The sequence below is a fragment of the Euprymna scolopes genome, chromosome 21, assembly GCF_053919585.1.
Source record: "Euprymna scolopes isolate OS-2025 chromosome 21, ASM5391958v1, whole genome shotgun sequence".
Classification (NCBI taxonomy): domain Eukaryota; kingdom Metazoa; phylum Mollusca; class Cephalopoda; order Sepiida; family Sepiolidae; genus Euprymna; species Euprymna scolopes.
The window spans coordinates 57,508,268-57,523,568 of record NC_136502.1 but is presented as its reverse complement, the minus strand read 5'-3'; the positions used below and the strand labels follow the sequence as shown (position 1 = coordinate 57,523,568).

Genomic DNA, 15,301 nt, shown 5'->3' with positions numbered 1-15,301 from the left:
TTAGGTGAATAGATATATGGGCAGGTTTTCAGTAGGTGCGAATAGAGTTGAAGTTGGAGTTATTTTCTAGTAAGAGTCATGGGGCATTTTGCATAACAAGGAGTGTCGTTTCAATAACGTATTAATCGTTGCAAAACTCGGAGACAGTTGTGTAGTGTAGATCGCTTTGTTGCTGAGTACTTTGGCTGTTAAGTACCTGCCTCTGTGTGCATAGGCTGTTAAATCCCTTAATGGATAGGAATGAGCTGTAATGCATGCCTTAGAGGTAGAAATGTATAGATGTTTAGTGATGGCTATTAAAACATTTTGCATGTGAGGGATTAGGGTCTGGAAGTTAGCAATTCCACTACAGATGCGGGGCAATGTGGGAGTTTAGTGGCGGATAGGTTGGAAGGAGTAGATTGTTAGCGTTCAAGAGAAGAGGGGTTATTTATTTACAGATAGATTTCCATTAGGATTTTTGAGTTACAGGTAAGGTTTAGTTTGAAGAAGAGGGAACTTTTTTTTTCTTTTTTTTTTTTTGCATGCAGGTAAGACAAACGCAATCGTCTTGGAGGTAAAATGTATAAGATTTCGTAGCTAGCTATTAGGTTTTTTCCTCCCAGTTATAGGAACAGCTAGTTCGTTGGGATTTGGAATTGTAGTCATTAAGGTCAGGCGCAGAGTGTTGCATCTACTCAGAAAATTAGACCTAGTATCACAGCTGGGATTATGTATATTGCAGTTACAAATATAGTGACAGCTAAATTATGAGCCACGTGCAGTGGTTTGGTATGGTATGGGTATCATGGAGGACACTTTAATACAAGCAAGCGTACGGTGATTGCATATATTAAGTATACTACTTAAATAAAGTTCTTCTGTCTTCTATAGTAGAAAGAAAGGTATTCCTAGCTCTGTTCTGTATTTTTGGATAAACTATTCGTTTCCGAGTAAGTTCTGTCCACAAAACGGCTCGCATGGAACTAAAATGTTAAAGACCATTTCTACGCATATGTAATTAGAATGCATTAAATAAATTTAAAGAGAAGGTATAAACAGTTGGTTAAAGCTAAAAGAGAAAAAATAAATAAATAAAAAAATAAAAACAATAAAAAGATAATAGAAACAGCTCGCATGGAAGCAAAGAGTTAAAGACAATATATACGCATATAATTAAAATACATAAAATAGTCTAATTTAAAAAGCAGTTGCCATTTTGGTAAGATTAGGATTTGTTAAGTCACTTAGCTGTTTTTTTCTTTGCCCACTACATTTTGTCGCGACAGTCAGCGAGCATAACCAAGTTCTTAGTGTGAAAGTACCGTCGGTGGGGGCTTCACTTTCTTTCCCCGGATTTTGTATCTATTTATAGAGCGCACATGTGTATGATAATTTTTTCCGACAATGAGAGATGGATATTTTGGTCTTGTTTTTTTGTTTTGACAATGATCGATGGATATTTTGGTCTTGTTTTTTCTTTCGTTTCAACAATGATTGATGGATATTTTGGTCTTGTTTTTCTTTCGTTTCAACAATGAGAGATGGATATTTTGGTCTTGTTTTTTCTTTCGTTTCCACAATGATCGAAGGATATTTTGCTCTATTTTTTTATTTCAACAATGATCGATGGATATTTTGGTCTTGTTTTTTCTTTCGTTTCAACAATGATTGATGGATATTTTGGTCTTGATTTTTCTTCCCGTTCCGACAATGATCGATGGATATTTTGGTCTTGTATTTTTGTTTTGACAATGATTGATGGATATTTTGGTCTTGTTTTTCTTTCGTTTCCACAATGATCGAAGGATATTTTGGTCTTGTTTTTTCTTTCGTTTCAACAATGATTGATGGATATTTTGGTCTTGATTTTTCTTCCCGTTCCGACAATGATCGATGGATATTTTGGTCTTGTATTTTTGTTTTGACAATGATTGATGGATATTTTGGTCTTGTTTTTCTTTCGTTTCCACAATGATCGATGGATATTTTGGTCTTGTTTTTTCTTTCGTTTCAACAATGATTGATGGATATTTTGGTCTTGATTTTTCTTCCCGTTCCGACAATGATCGATGGATATTTTGGTCTTGTATTTTTGTTTTGACAATGATCCATGGATATTTTGGTCTTATTTTTCTGTCATTTCCACAATGATCGAAGGATATTTTGGTCTTGTTTTTTCTTTCGTTTCAACAATGATTGATGGATATTTTGGTCTTGATTTTTCTTCCCGTTCCGACAATGATCGATGGATATTTTGGTCTTTTTTTTTGTTTGCACAATGATTGATGGATATTTTGGTCTTGTTTTTTCTTTCGTTTCAACAATGATTGATGGATATTTTGGTCTTGTTTTTTCTTTCGTTTCAACAATGATCAGTAGATATTTTGGTCTTGTTTTTTCTTTCGTTTCAACAATGATCGATGGATATTTTGGTCTTGTTTTTTCTTTCGTTTCAACAATGATCGATGGATATTTTGGTCTTGTTTTTTCTTTCGTTTCAACAATGATCGATGGATATTTTGGTCTTGTTTTTCTTTCGTTTCCACAATGATTGATGGATATTTTGATCTTGTTTTTTTTGTTTCGACAATGATCGATGGATATTTTGGTCTTGTTTTTCTTTCGTTTCCACAATGATCGATGGATATTTTGGTCTTGTTTTTTTGGTTCGACAATGATCGATGGATATTTTGGTCTTGTTTTTTTGATTCGACAATGATGATGGATATTTTGGTCTTGTTTTTCTTTCGTTTCCACAATGATCGATGGATATTTTGGTCTTGTATTTTTGTTTTGACAATGATTGATGGATATTTTGGTCTTGTTTTTCTTTCGTTTCCACAATGATCGATGGATATTTTGGTCTTGTTTTTTCTTTCGTTTCAACAATGATTGATGGATATTTTGGTCTTGATTTTTCTTCCCGTTCCGACAATGATCGATGGATATTTTGGTCTTGTATTTTTGTTTTGACAATGATTGATGGATATTTTGGTCTTGTTTTTCTTTCGTTTCCACAATGATCGAAGGATATTTTGGTCTTGTTTTTTCTTTCGTTTCAACAATGATTGATGGATATTTTGGTCTTGATTTTTCTTCCCGTTCCGACAATGATCGATGGATATTTTGGTCTTGTATTTTTGTTTTGACAATGATTGATGGATATTTTGGTCTTATTTTTCTATCATTTCCACAATGATCGAAGGATATTTTGGTCTTGTTTTTTCTTTCGTTTCAACAATGATTGATGGATATTTTGGTCTTGATTTTTCTTCCCGTTCCGACAATGATCGATGGATATTTTGGTCTTTTTTTTTGTTTGCACAATGATTGATGGATATTTTGGTCTTGTTTTTTCTTTCGTTTCAACAATGATTGATGGATATTTTGGTCTTGTTTTTTCTTTCGTTTCAACAATGATCAGTAGATATTTTGGTCTTGTTTTTTCTTTCGTTTCAACAATGATCGATGGATATTTTGGTCTTGTTTTTTCTTTCGTTTCAACAATGATCGATGGATATTTTGGTCTTGTTTTTTCTTTCGTTTCAACAATGATCGATGGATATTTTGGTCTTGTTTTTCTTTCGTTTCCACAATGATTGATGGATATTTTGATCTTGTTTTTTTTGTTTCGACAATGATCGATGGATATTTTGGTCTTGTTTTTCTTTCGTTTCCACAATGATCGATGGATATTTTGGTCTTGTTTTTTTGGTTCGACAATGATCGATGGATATTTTGGTCTTGTTTTTTTGATTCGACAATGATGATGGATATTTTGGTCTTGTTTTTCTTTCGTTTCCACAATGATCGATGGATATTTTGGTCTTGTTTTTTTGTTTCCACAATGATCGATGGATATTTTGGTATTGTTTTTTCTTTCGTTTCGACAATTACCGATGGATATTTTATGTCTTGTTTTTTTGATTCGACAATGACCGATTGATATTTTGGTCTTGCTTTTTTTTTTCGTTTCCACAATGATCGATGGATATTTTGGTCTTGTTTTTTTGATTCGACAATGATCAATGGATATTTTGGTCTTGTTTTTCTTTCGTTTCCACAATGATCGATGGATATTTTGGTCTTGTTTTTTCGTTTCCACAATGATCGATGGATATTTTGGTCTTGTTTTTTTGTTTCGACAAATATCGATGGATATTTTGATCTTGTTTTTTTGGTTCGACAATGATCAATGGATATTTAGGTCTTGTTTTTTTCTTTTGTTTCGGCAATGAGAGATGTATATTTTCGTCTTGTTTTTTTGGTTCGACAATGATCGATGGATATTTTGGTCTTGTTTTTTCTTTCGTTTCGACAATGACCAATGGATATTTTGGTCTTGCTTTTTTTTTCGTTTCCACAATGATCGATGGATATTTTGGTCTTGTTTTTTTGTTTTGACAATGATCGATGGATATTTTTGTCTTGTTTTTCTTTCGTTTCCACAATGATCAATGTATATTTTCGTCTTATTTTTCTTTTCTTTCGACAATGATTGAAGGATGTTTTAGTCTTTCGTTTCGAAAATGATGGATTGATATTTTGGCCTTATTTTTTCTTTCAGTTCGACAATGATGGATTGATATTTTGGTCTTGTTTTTTCTTTCAGTTCGACAATGATGGATTGATATTTTGGTTTTGTTTTTTCTTTCAGTTCGACAATGATCGATGGATATTTTGGTCTTGTTTTTTTTTTTAGTTCGACAATGATGGATTGATATTTTGGTCTTGTTTTTTCTTTCAGTTCGACAATGATGGATTGATATTTTGGTCTACTTTTTTTTTTCAGTTCGACAATGATCGATGGGTATTTATGTCTTGGTTTTTCTTTCGTTTCGACACTGATCGATGGATGTTCTTTGATTTTTATGAATCCCATTGTTGATTTAGACTTTCTGTCTACATTTTATTAACTTGTTCAGTTTGATTATTATTGGATATTTCTCTTTTCTGTTTACATATTTTTGTTTCTTTGGTGAAAGTGTTGAGGATTTTCCCAATTTGTTGTTTGGTTTTGATAAAATTTGATCTTCAGCAGGTTTGTTTTATTCAGACGGAAGTCTCAGTTTTTTTGTTTTTTTTACATGGTGGTCACCACTTATCAAGGCCCGGAAGCCACTCAGGGATAAGGATTATTGCAAGTAGAGTACGTTAGTGTGGAGATTTAATGAAGTGTTTACTTAAAAGGGTGGTTCATTAGGAATTTGTTAACGTTGGACTTGAAGACATCCAAGTTGGAGTCAGGTGGGAAGCAGGCAGACGGAACAGAGTTCCACAGGCGTGCAGTTCTAAGAAAGAAGCTTTGTTCATGGAATCTACGTTTTGATTTAGGCACAGATAAAGAGTGGGGGAAATTTTTCACAGTAGATTCAGCCAGACGGGTGTTTTTCGTGAAAGATTGGCGAGGGGGGACCAGAGACTGGAGTTCAGACGAGCACCTGCCATGGAAATAACGATAAAACAAGGATAGGCTCGCAATGTCTCTTCTGTGGGAGAGAGGTTGCAGGGTAGAGAAAAGGGCATCCCCCACTAAGCCACAAAGTCTATTTTGTACTCTGTCAAAGCAAGATAGGCTGTTTTTAGCAGCTCCTGCCCAGATATGGCAACAGTATTCCATCCTTGGATGTACTAGAGAATTGCATCAGTAGTGAGATATCTTCTTGAGCGGTAGAAGGATCCCATCATCTTTCCAGCGACCTTGGCAACAGACTTGATGCACATGTTCCATTTCAGATCAGGAGTAAAAGACAAACCCAGAAGCTTGTCAAAACATGGGGCTTCTCCTAGACAAGAGCCATCCATTTCAATTAATGCCAGATGGGGATCAGAGCGTTGATGATGTAAAGATAGGAGCTTGGTTTTAGATGCATTAAAAGTAACCAGCCACGACTTCCCCCACTGAACCACGCGCTTGAGATCAGAGGAGAGAGAATCAGAGAGAACTTTGTCATTTACAGCCTTTGATGTGTTGCCGTAGATGGTCATGTCATCAGCATAGATGTCAACGAATGATTTAAGTATGTGTTTAGGGAGGTCATTGATGTAGATCAGGAAGAGAGTTGGGCCCAGAATTGATCCTTGAGAGACTCCAGCATTAATACTGCAAGCCTCTTATTTGTGTCCATCGACTACTACTCTTATGAGCCTATCGGAGAGAAATGATTTAATGATTGAGAAAACATTTCCAGTAATATTGTTGTTGAAAATCTTGTGAAGTAGGCCCTTATGCCATACCTTGTCGAAGACCTTTGTCAAGAGATTCACTAATTCTGTGAGATATAACCGTTAGCACATCTGCGGTAGATCTTGCAGAACGGAAACCATATTGTGTGTCACTAAGAAGGCTGTTTCTGCTGAGGTAGTTGACTATTTCTCTATTTAATATGGATTCCAGCAACTTATAACACACAGGAGACTTATTATTCTGTATTGAGAGGGAGAGGACTTATCACCTGAATTCTTAAATACAGGGCATACTGATGAGGTTTTCCAGGGAGTCGGAAATCCTAAGGCAATGCTTAAACAGTTTCGTAAGTATGGGAGCAAGTTCTGGTTGAAGCTTTTTTAACACTATAATTGGGATACCGTCAGGGCCAGTTGCTTTACTGGAATCAAGGTTCTTGATTAGCTTGGCGACCTCATGCACAGATATTTGTATGTTACCTAGCGTGTTCTATGTTATAGGAGGAAATATGGGGAGTTGATGGCCTTCGTCGCATAGGGTAGAATTAGCTGCAAAGTTCTTTGCAAATAGTTTGGCCTTGTCTGATGCTGACGAGATGACCTCTGGTCCATTGATAATGGTTGGGATAGAATGCACACTTCTGTTCAGGATCCTATTTGTTATTTAGTTGGGTAGAGATTAATATTTTTTGGTATTTGGTTGTTTTATCTCATTTTTGGCGGTGTAGGGTTTTTATTAGTGGTGGGATGATTAATCTGAATCATTAATCGTAAGAATCGTGTATTTTGGGAGGTATCGGAATCGCATCGTTAAAAAATACCTTAATTTTCCGATTCCTTCATTACGATTCTTTTAGTCTGATGTTGTAAAAAAGAAAAAAAATTCCTGATATTTCTAACCGCAAGAGAGAAATGTAGCATGTTATAAAAAGAAACCAAAGAAATTCATTATTAACAGGGCAATGCTTAGTGCCCCTCCCTTACAAGGTTCATTCATTCAGATCTATTGTAATCAAAACTACAAAAGAGTTAACTTGAAAAGAAGTATGCAGGGCTCTACATTGCGAGTAAAAATTTAAAAAAATACGCTTATCTTTTTGGCGACTGTTTTTTTTTACTGACAAATCTTCTAATACTGAATGAAAATGCTTTTTCAACTTATATTTTCTTAAAATAAAACGAGCAAAGTCAAATTATTTAAACAGTAAAAGGTTTAATAGAACAATATACTTTTTTTTCTTTTTTTAAAAGAAGCCTTTTGAAAGAAATATCTCTAAAATGAAATTGATCACGTTGTATTATTTCGCAAAGTTTTGACAGTAGTCGGCTTCTTCTGAAGTTTCCAAAAAATCGACCCCATACCTATCTCTTCCAAACCTAAAGTTATTAAATAACCCCTTCGTTAATTTAAGGGTAATTAATTCAATTCAGTCAAGTTTTTGTTTTTTTTAATTTCATTGAAATAAAATCCATTATTTTTTTTATTTTTTTCTCCAGAAAGATAAAACCCTGAATTTGATTATATTAAAAGCAGAATAATATAATCTTTTTTCTAGAATTTTAAATTGAAAATTAAAAGTGTTTTGCGCAGTTTTTTGCCGAACGAAAAAGAAATTAATATATATATTTTTAAAAGGTTTTGTAATCAATTAATTTTTATGTCTAAATAATATTTACGATTAATTAAATAATTTCATTTTAAAAAGTATTTATAAATAGAATTTTACTTAAGACTTATAGTTTAGCAATATTGAACAGCATCAACCATGTGTGAATTGAACACAGTCAACCAAAAAAAAAAATTCAAAAGAAAATGCATATTTGCATTTCATTATGTAAACTTTTATACATTGGTTTCAAAAATTAAATTCTATAAGTTTTTTTTGTTAACTACCGGTTGGTACAATTTACCGCCCCATCCCTTTATATTTTTTTCTTTTTGTCTTTTTTAGCGGATTATTTTCAATTAATTATCCACATAAGTGACTAGCTTTAAAACAAAATTTAATAGTAAATTATTTGTTTACAGATAAACTGAATTTTCTAATATGGCCCAAAGTCCAAAAAAAAGTCTTGCATGGAAACTTTTTGAAGTTGATGAAGATGATGAGTTGAAAGCCATTTGCAAAGTCTGTCAAATTAAAATATCGCGAGGAACAAAACCATCTAACATGACCACAACCAACATGTTAAAACATTTAACTATGAAGCATCCAAATGAATTGGAGGAGCAAAATAAAAAAGAAAAGGAACAAAAAATTACCAACTAGTCACTCAGAGCAGTTTTATTAGTGAGGATCGAAATCGCAGTGTCTTTTTTTTTTTTTTTTGCCTACGTCACCATCTAGGTGTCACCAATTTTTTTAACCTTCCTTAACTTCAAAGAGTAAATACAATATATACAACTAAAAAAATAATTTTTAAAAATGCTGATTCTATTCATGAAAAATTCTTTTAACTAGAAATTAAAACTTAGGTAAAGATAGCTGACTGACAGCAACAGAAGCACTGGTTAACTACTGAACCACGTGGAAAGGTGTGGGGGGAGGAAAAAAAGGAAATTAAATGATGATAATAAATTATGATAACCGTCTTTGAAAGGCACTAAACTCCTTAAATTTACTTCTTTAAAATTTTAGGCGGCACTCCCCGGCGATTTTAAAGCACTCTCTCTTTCCAAAAAAAAAAAAAAAAAAAGATTTAATTTTTAAGTTTGGGAAAGATATATTTATTATAACCGAATTCCTGTATGAAGACTGGATCTACTTTATTGGACGTTAATTTGTGAGATCAGTAATTTTTCAATGTTTAATATGTTTTTAAAGTTTCAATTATCAATTAATTTCTTTTAATTGCGTTTATTTTTCAATTTATTTTAAAAAAAACGGGGTTTTAAATGTATTTTTCTAGGTAACAAGCTTCGAAAGAAGTCTAATAAAAAAAATCACTTCATTTTTAATTTCGACAACCCTGAGAATTTAATTATTAAAAGAAATATTGAAATGTGACATTTTTTTATTTAACATTTCTATTAGTTCAATTAATTTTCTTTCAATAATTCATTTCACTCAACAAACTTCACCATTTTTTTTTTTTTTTTATCTTTTTCTGTAATTTTGGTAATTATGTTTGCTCAATTTTATCTAGTATTTCATTTGTTTTTTATAATGGTATCATTTTTATATGTGTTCCTTTGATATACCCTATTTCAAAATTAGTTTGGCTAAACTTATTCTTCACGTTAGAAACAACGTGTAAAAGCAATGAAAAAGTAAGAAAAAATAATAGGTGTTAAAACTACTCCTTGTGAATTGTGGAGGTCTGAAGAACTGCCGTCACAAATACAACTATCAATAGCCAAACAAAAAATCGTTTTTGAAATTCCTTTAATTGTAACTTTTCGCTATACCTACCTTTTGGTATAAAACACAAAAACTTTCGATTAATGGTATTTTTCATATATGGTCGTTAACTTTGGAAAGGTTATTTTGTATCTACGGCGCCATGTCATGTGGTATATTGTTTTTTTTTCATTACGCACGTTAATTTATGAATTATTAAATTAAATATTTATCTTTTTTATATTTAATTAGTATATATTTTCTTTCTCTTCCGCTATATTTTTTTTATTTAATTCATTAAATCTGTTAATTATGAGGACCAAAATAATGAATCGTGTGTATTTATTCTCTAATTTTCTTGTTTTTGTTCTGTTATATAAATTCTATTTTATTTGTTTTTTCTCTGAAGGATAAATTCTATTTTCTTTGAGTTTTTTTTTTCTGTATTCCAATTAAGTAAAATAAATTTTCTCTAAAATAAATTTTGCTAATTTTTCCGTTTAGTTTACTATATAATAATTTTATTTAAACCAAAACACGACGGTGTAGACATAAAATATCTCTTCCAAAGTTAGGGAACATATTTGGGAACTACCGACCATAAGTATAAAACTACCTGGTATATTTCAAAACAATAATTCCCTAGGAATCGGAATCGTACTTGGTATCGGAATCGCTAATCAATATTTTCCTGGAATCGGAATCGTATAAAAATTAGGAATCGTCCCAACACTAGTTTTTATATTATTTTTTTTAAGTTTTGTTCCAGGTGTATCATTTTTCTATAAGTTCATTGTACTTACCTGTCTGGTTGGGGTGCTGGTTTTTCTACTATTTTTGCATAGGTATTATTTGTCATGTATTCTTCAATTATTGTTTTGGCTTTTGTATAGAATATATTTCTTTTATACATTATTCTTAAGATTTTTTTTTTTTCTTTTTCCAACGTTAGTATATTTTAGAGTAGTCAGGGTGATCACCTTGGCCACTTGTGCATTTGATTTTGTTACATTCTTATTTATTGTCATTCTTGCTTATTGTGGTTTGTTTCTTTTGATCCACATCTGGTACATGTGAAGTGACCTCTGTGATCACCAAAATTTCAATATTTAAAACATATCTGGAGATCTGGGATATATACTTTGATAAGTTCTATATTATATCAAATTTTGATTCTTTTTTTTTTGTGGGAGTTGGGATGTGTTGAATGTGAGTATGTATGTGTTTTCATTATTTTTCTTTATAAAAATTCTTTTATGGTTGATAACTCCTTAATAGTTTAATTTGTTCTGAATTTCTTTAGGGGGTTACAAGTGCTAATTCTTAACTTTTCATGACTCCCTTTGATTGATTTAGTTTCTTATGTGCACTAGTTTTGATACTGATGGTACAAAAAGTTTGAATCTTTGTTTTGATTTCTATTTGTAAATTTCCATCTTCAGTTGTTTTTGTTTTTTGTTTTTTTTAACTGTTTTGGTTTTATTATATTGGATAGTATTTTTTTGATAAGGAAAAAGTTTCAACATGGGGGGATTCTTCCAGCGATTCTATTACGTAGAATCTGGGAAATTCTATGTTTTTCTCATTATCCAAATTGGGTAGGACTTGTTTGGGTTTTTTTTTTTTTTTTACTTTGTTTTATCATGGAGTTCATTCTGTTTTTTCAATGCTTGTGTTCCCTACGAACCTCAGAGCCTAATATTGGGACCTGTCAAGGGAAAAACCCAATCCTTTGACAGGTCAAGACTACACAAGCCATATAGTCGATCAAACGAGAAACCCTGAGCATCTGTCACTAGATTTGTTTACCACACAAAGATTAAGTGAATCAATGATTTGTTTGATGATTGGCCCTTCGCCAACATTTTCTATATATTCTTGTAGTTAGAGTGTTTTATGATATTTTTTTCATTATATTCTGTAGGGAAATTACTGTTTTGTGTTTTCTTTTTCTAACTTTTCTTTTTTTGTAGTAGTTGATAGAGCTTGCCCTGACCAGCCGATTGATCAGATCAGGTCTCTCTGACCTTCCATCTAATCTGGGCAAGGACCAAAGTGGCGTGTTAGATGCTTAATACCTGACCTCCAATCCCTCAACCATCAGGATTCTGTTCCAAGGCATCACCACCCATGGCCAACATATGGTCCAATATATATGTATATTCTAATGCCCCATGGACAGGACCATGTAGAGAAAGGAAAGGGAAAAGGAAAAATAAGAAATCAGAAACTGAGAGAGAGAGAGAGAGAGAGAGCAATATCAATTGGGCAGATAGTCAACAAAAATAAGCTAAATCAAATTTAGACTTGGAATGACATGAACTTTTTTTAAAACAATTTTCTATTTACAAAATACAGGATTGTTCCAAATACATGGTGTAATAATTTAAATAATTTCTTGTGTGAATTGATACAAGAAATTCTATATTATATTCCTTTCAATCATCAAATTGGCAGCATAGAATATTGTAGCGGCTGATACACAATTGTTCACACTAAAAATGTCTCTTTGCTGACATCTGAAACACTGTTCATAAAAAGAAAACATCAGAATAAAATAAGCTTGATGTAATGGAAGAAGGCAAGCAATATATAATCAATACATCTAATAGACAAGTTGGTTGACTATTCAAGTTGCATGAAACATTTTCGTTTATAAAAGGACGCTTTCAATAAAAATCTAACTGATGTGACATTATAGAGAACTACCTTGCAAAAGAATCACTTGGAAATTTGAAGGGTGGGGGGTAAAATGTTAGGATAAGAAATAACCATCTCAATCCTAAAGAAATTTCAATAATTTTAAACATAGGTATGGAGTTGTTGGAATCAGAAGTTGGACATTAAAAAAATGACTGGAGTTTGGAACAAAGTCTAGTATCATTTCTAATGCTACATCTTTTCTGTCCTGTTAGTGAAACAGAAATCTTTCTAAACCAAGATAATATAAAAAAATATATATCCCAATTCAGAGTACCCAGAGGGATTCTGGAGTTAGATTTCTTTTTTTAGCTGAAGAGTTGGCATTCTGCAAGAGTCGTGTTTTTTTTTTTTACACTGATTTGCTTGTTCAGTTTCTCATGCAAAAATTGATAACTCTTCATTGTCACTCCCCAACTCAGAACTGACAAGTTTGGTCAAATAAATTTGACTACAGAGTTACTTTTAAAAACCTTACTGATTGCTGCAATACTTGAAGCTAATATTTGTGAGTAAGCATTGTTTTTATTCATATACTAGCCATACTCGGCCACGTGTTGCTGTGGCTCAGTTTGTTTAAATGGACCCCCCCCACCTCCACCAAAAAAAAAAAGACAAAATTTAAGTTTTTTTTATAAGAAGGAATTAGTGTGGCAAACTGTATTTTTTTTTCATGATAAAAAAATATCCTTAGAGAGAGAGAGAAAATCGGGAAGAATGTATATATATATATATATAATCTTCCCAACTGCTTCTCTTTCTCTCTATATATTTATCTTCTGCAGTTTGGGTTCCCATTTCTCAAGTCTCGTTTGGCGCTCACTGATGGTCAGCAAACAACAAAAGCCGTCGAATTATAATCCGAGTGTATGGAAGTCATTAACCAAAAAACAATCATGAAAACAACCTACCTTAATCAGTTCAGAATTTTTACTATTTTTTTATTGACAAAAACCGTTGGTCTATACCGAGCAAATGGATCTCATTACAAAAACGACCAAAAAATTACCTATCCTAATAAATTCATAACTTTTATTATTTTTGATTATTTACATTTCTTTTCCTACTGTTTCTTTAATGTTTTCTTTTACAAAAGGTCCACCTCCTCAGATTTCTTTAAAATCGACGACTTTTATAGATTTCCAACTATGCTGATTATGAAATTCTTGATTAGATTGTGCAGAGACAAGTAATTTTCTACATATAAAGAGATGTGCGATAAAGAAATCTACTTCTCTGCAACTGATGTATTTGTCATCTACCGAAATTGCACTGTGTTGCAGTATTTGTACATAGGGAAAATTCATGTAAAAATGGAAAGAAACAATGTATTTTATTTTGTGTATTAAAGGTTCAGTGTATTTTGTTCGCATAATCTAAGAAAAAGAGCGCAGCAATGTAGTCAGAAGACAAAAAATGAGCATCATTGCGACGCCATATTTGAATGGTAGGTTAGCATTCGTTTATAATGCAGATACCATTAATCCCGAATATAAGAATGGTTAGAGCTCAACCAATCACAATGGACGGAATAAGGCAAGAGAGACTTTATTATTTGTGAATCAAAAAATGAAAAGAGTAGGTTATATGTATTATGTAAAGACCAGTTAATGGTGGTGCAAGCACTCAATATTGAGAAAGAAAAATAGGAACTTCTTCCTCTGTAGATGTTGCGATCATAATGGTGTTACTCATCAGATGTAATGTAGCATTTTATTATCATGAGTGAATATGGCAGAAATGGTGGTCGCAAGGTAGATGTATTACATTTGTATGTGGCATCTGTTATTGCAAACCTACAGTACTTTGGTCCAGAGAGGAATTTCTGCAATCAAAATATTATATATGAAGATAATCAAGTTTTTCTTCTTTTTTTTTTTAATCAAACTTAAGTCATGTTTTTTTCACATGTTTTTCCACTTACTGAGGTTGAAGTCCAGTCAGCAATTTTTGCAGGAATCAGAGTCAGTTTTAAAAACTGACTCCTCATCATGGCTCAAGTAAAAGATGCATATAGAAACATAATGCTATATGATTAGAACTGAATTCAGACACTCAACAAATGTGAATCTTGGTCTGATATCATATTGTGTTTATATTTTAGCTAGCCACATTTATTTTATTAACGATTAACAAAAAATGAACTTCATTTAGTGAAATTCTTGATTTTACAAACTTACCTGTGCATCTTTTTTGTAGGACTTTGATCTCTTCATGCAGACCCTTAAGTGTTTTGGCATGCTCTTGCCGGAGGAAAAGCATTTCACTCTCCAAATTCCTGCGTTGGATCACCGATTCAGTCGTCATTGTGAAGATCAAAGTTTAAATCTAAAGACAGAAATGTACACAAAAATTAATAAACGTAAAACATATGTATTTCAATTTAAACAACACTTATATCATGGAGAACACAATCTTAACTAATTATTAAACTAATATTTAAAATGATTTCTTATTTCTCTGTTTCCCTATTCTTTAAAAGTTAATTTAACAATTGGGATTCAGTCATAAAAACAGTGCAAATGCAACACAGCATTTTTTCTTCAGGATTTTGTTGATTCAGACTTTGAAATAGTAACGGCTTGTCAATAGGTGTTGCACTACTAGAACACTTATTTGTTACATAGTCGCATCTTTCTTTCCAAAGGTTTTGGTAATGCTTAAACTACCTTTTTGCCTTTACAATTACTCACACGTTCAAATTACAATATAGTCAAATTTTACATTTTCTTCTTTCAGTAATGTTATAACAGTTTACAGGGTCTGTGCATTTATGTTACCATGCTACATTTCTTAATAGTATTTTCTGGTTTTGAATACCTTCCCACAAGGTGCAATCTCAGTTTAATATGAGCAAACTCCTTTCCCCACTAAAGAAAGTGCACGCTTGATTGGGAAAAAAAATATAACCTGCCTCAGTCTAGAAGAATTTCACCATTACTATCAGAGGACCAATACTTTTTTTATGGCAAAAGATAAAATAAATACTCTTAATGGGGGGGGGGGGGGGGGTTATAAACTGACTCAGTCTAGAAGGATTTCTCCATCACTAACAGAGGCCCGAACACATGTTTTGTTTGTTTGTTTGTTTT

General features: G+C 32.4%; 1 protein-coding gene across 2 annotated transcripts in view; it reads right to left on the bottom strand.

Annotated features, from left to right (window-relative positions):
* LOC145242389 (uncharacterized) overlaps nt 1-15,301 on the bottom strand; it is a 92,328-nt gene that overhangs the window by 18,596 nt on the left and 58,431 nt on the right. For both annotated transcript variants that reach the window (XM_080105410.1, XM_080105411.1), the window contains exon 3: nt 14,390-14,537. In XM_080105410.1, the coding sequence (XP_079961536.1) occupies nt 14,390-14,516 (127 nt within the window). In that variant the 5' untranslated portion in view covers nt 14,517-14,537. The remainder of the gene's footprint in view (nt 1-14,389; nt 14,538-15,301) is intronic.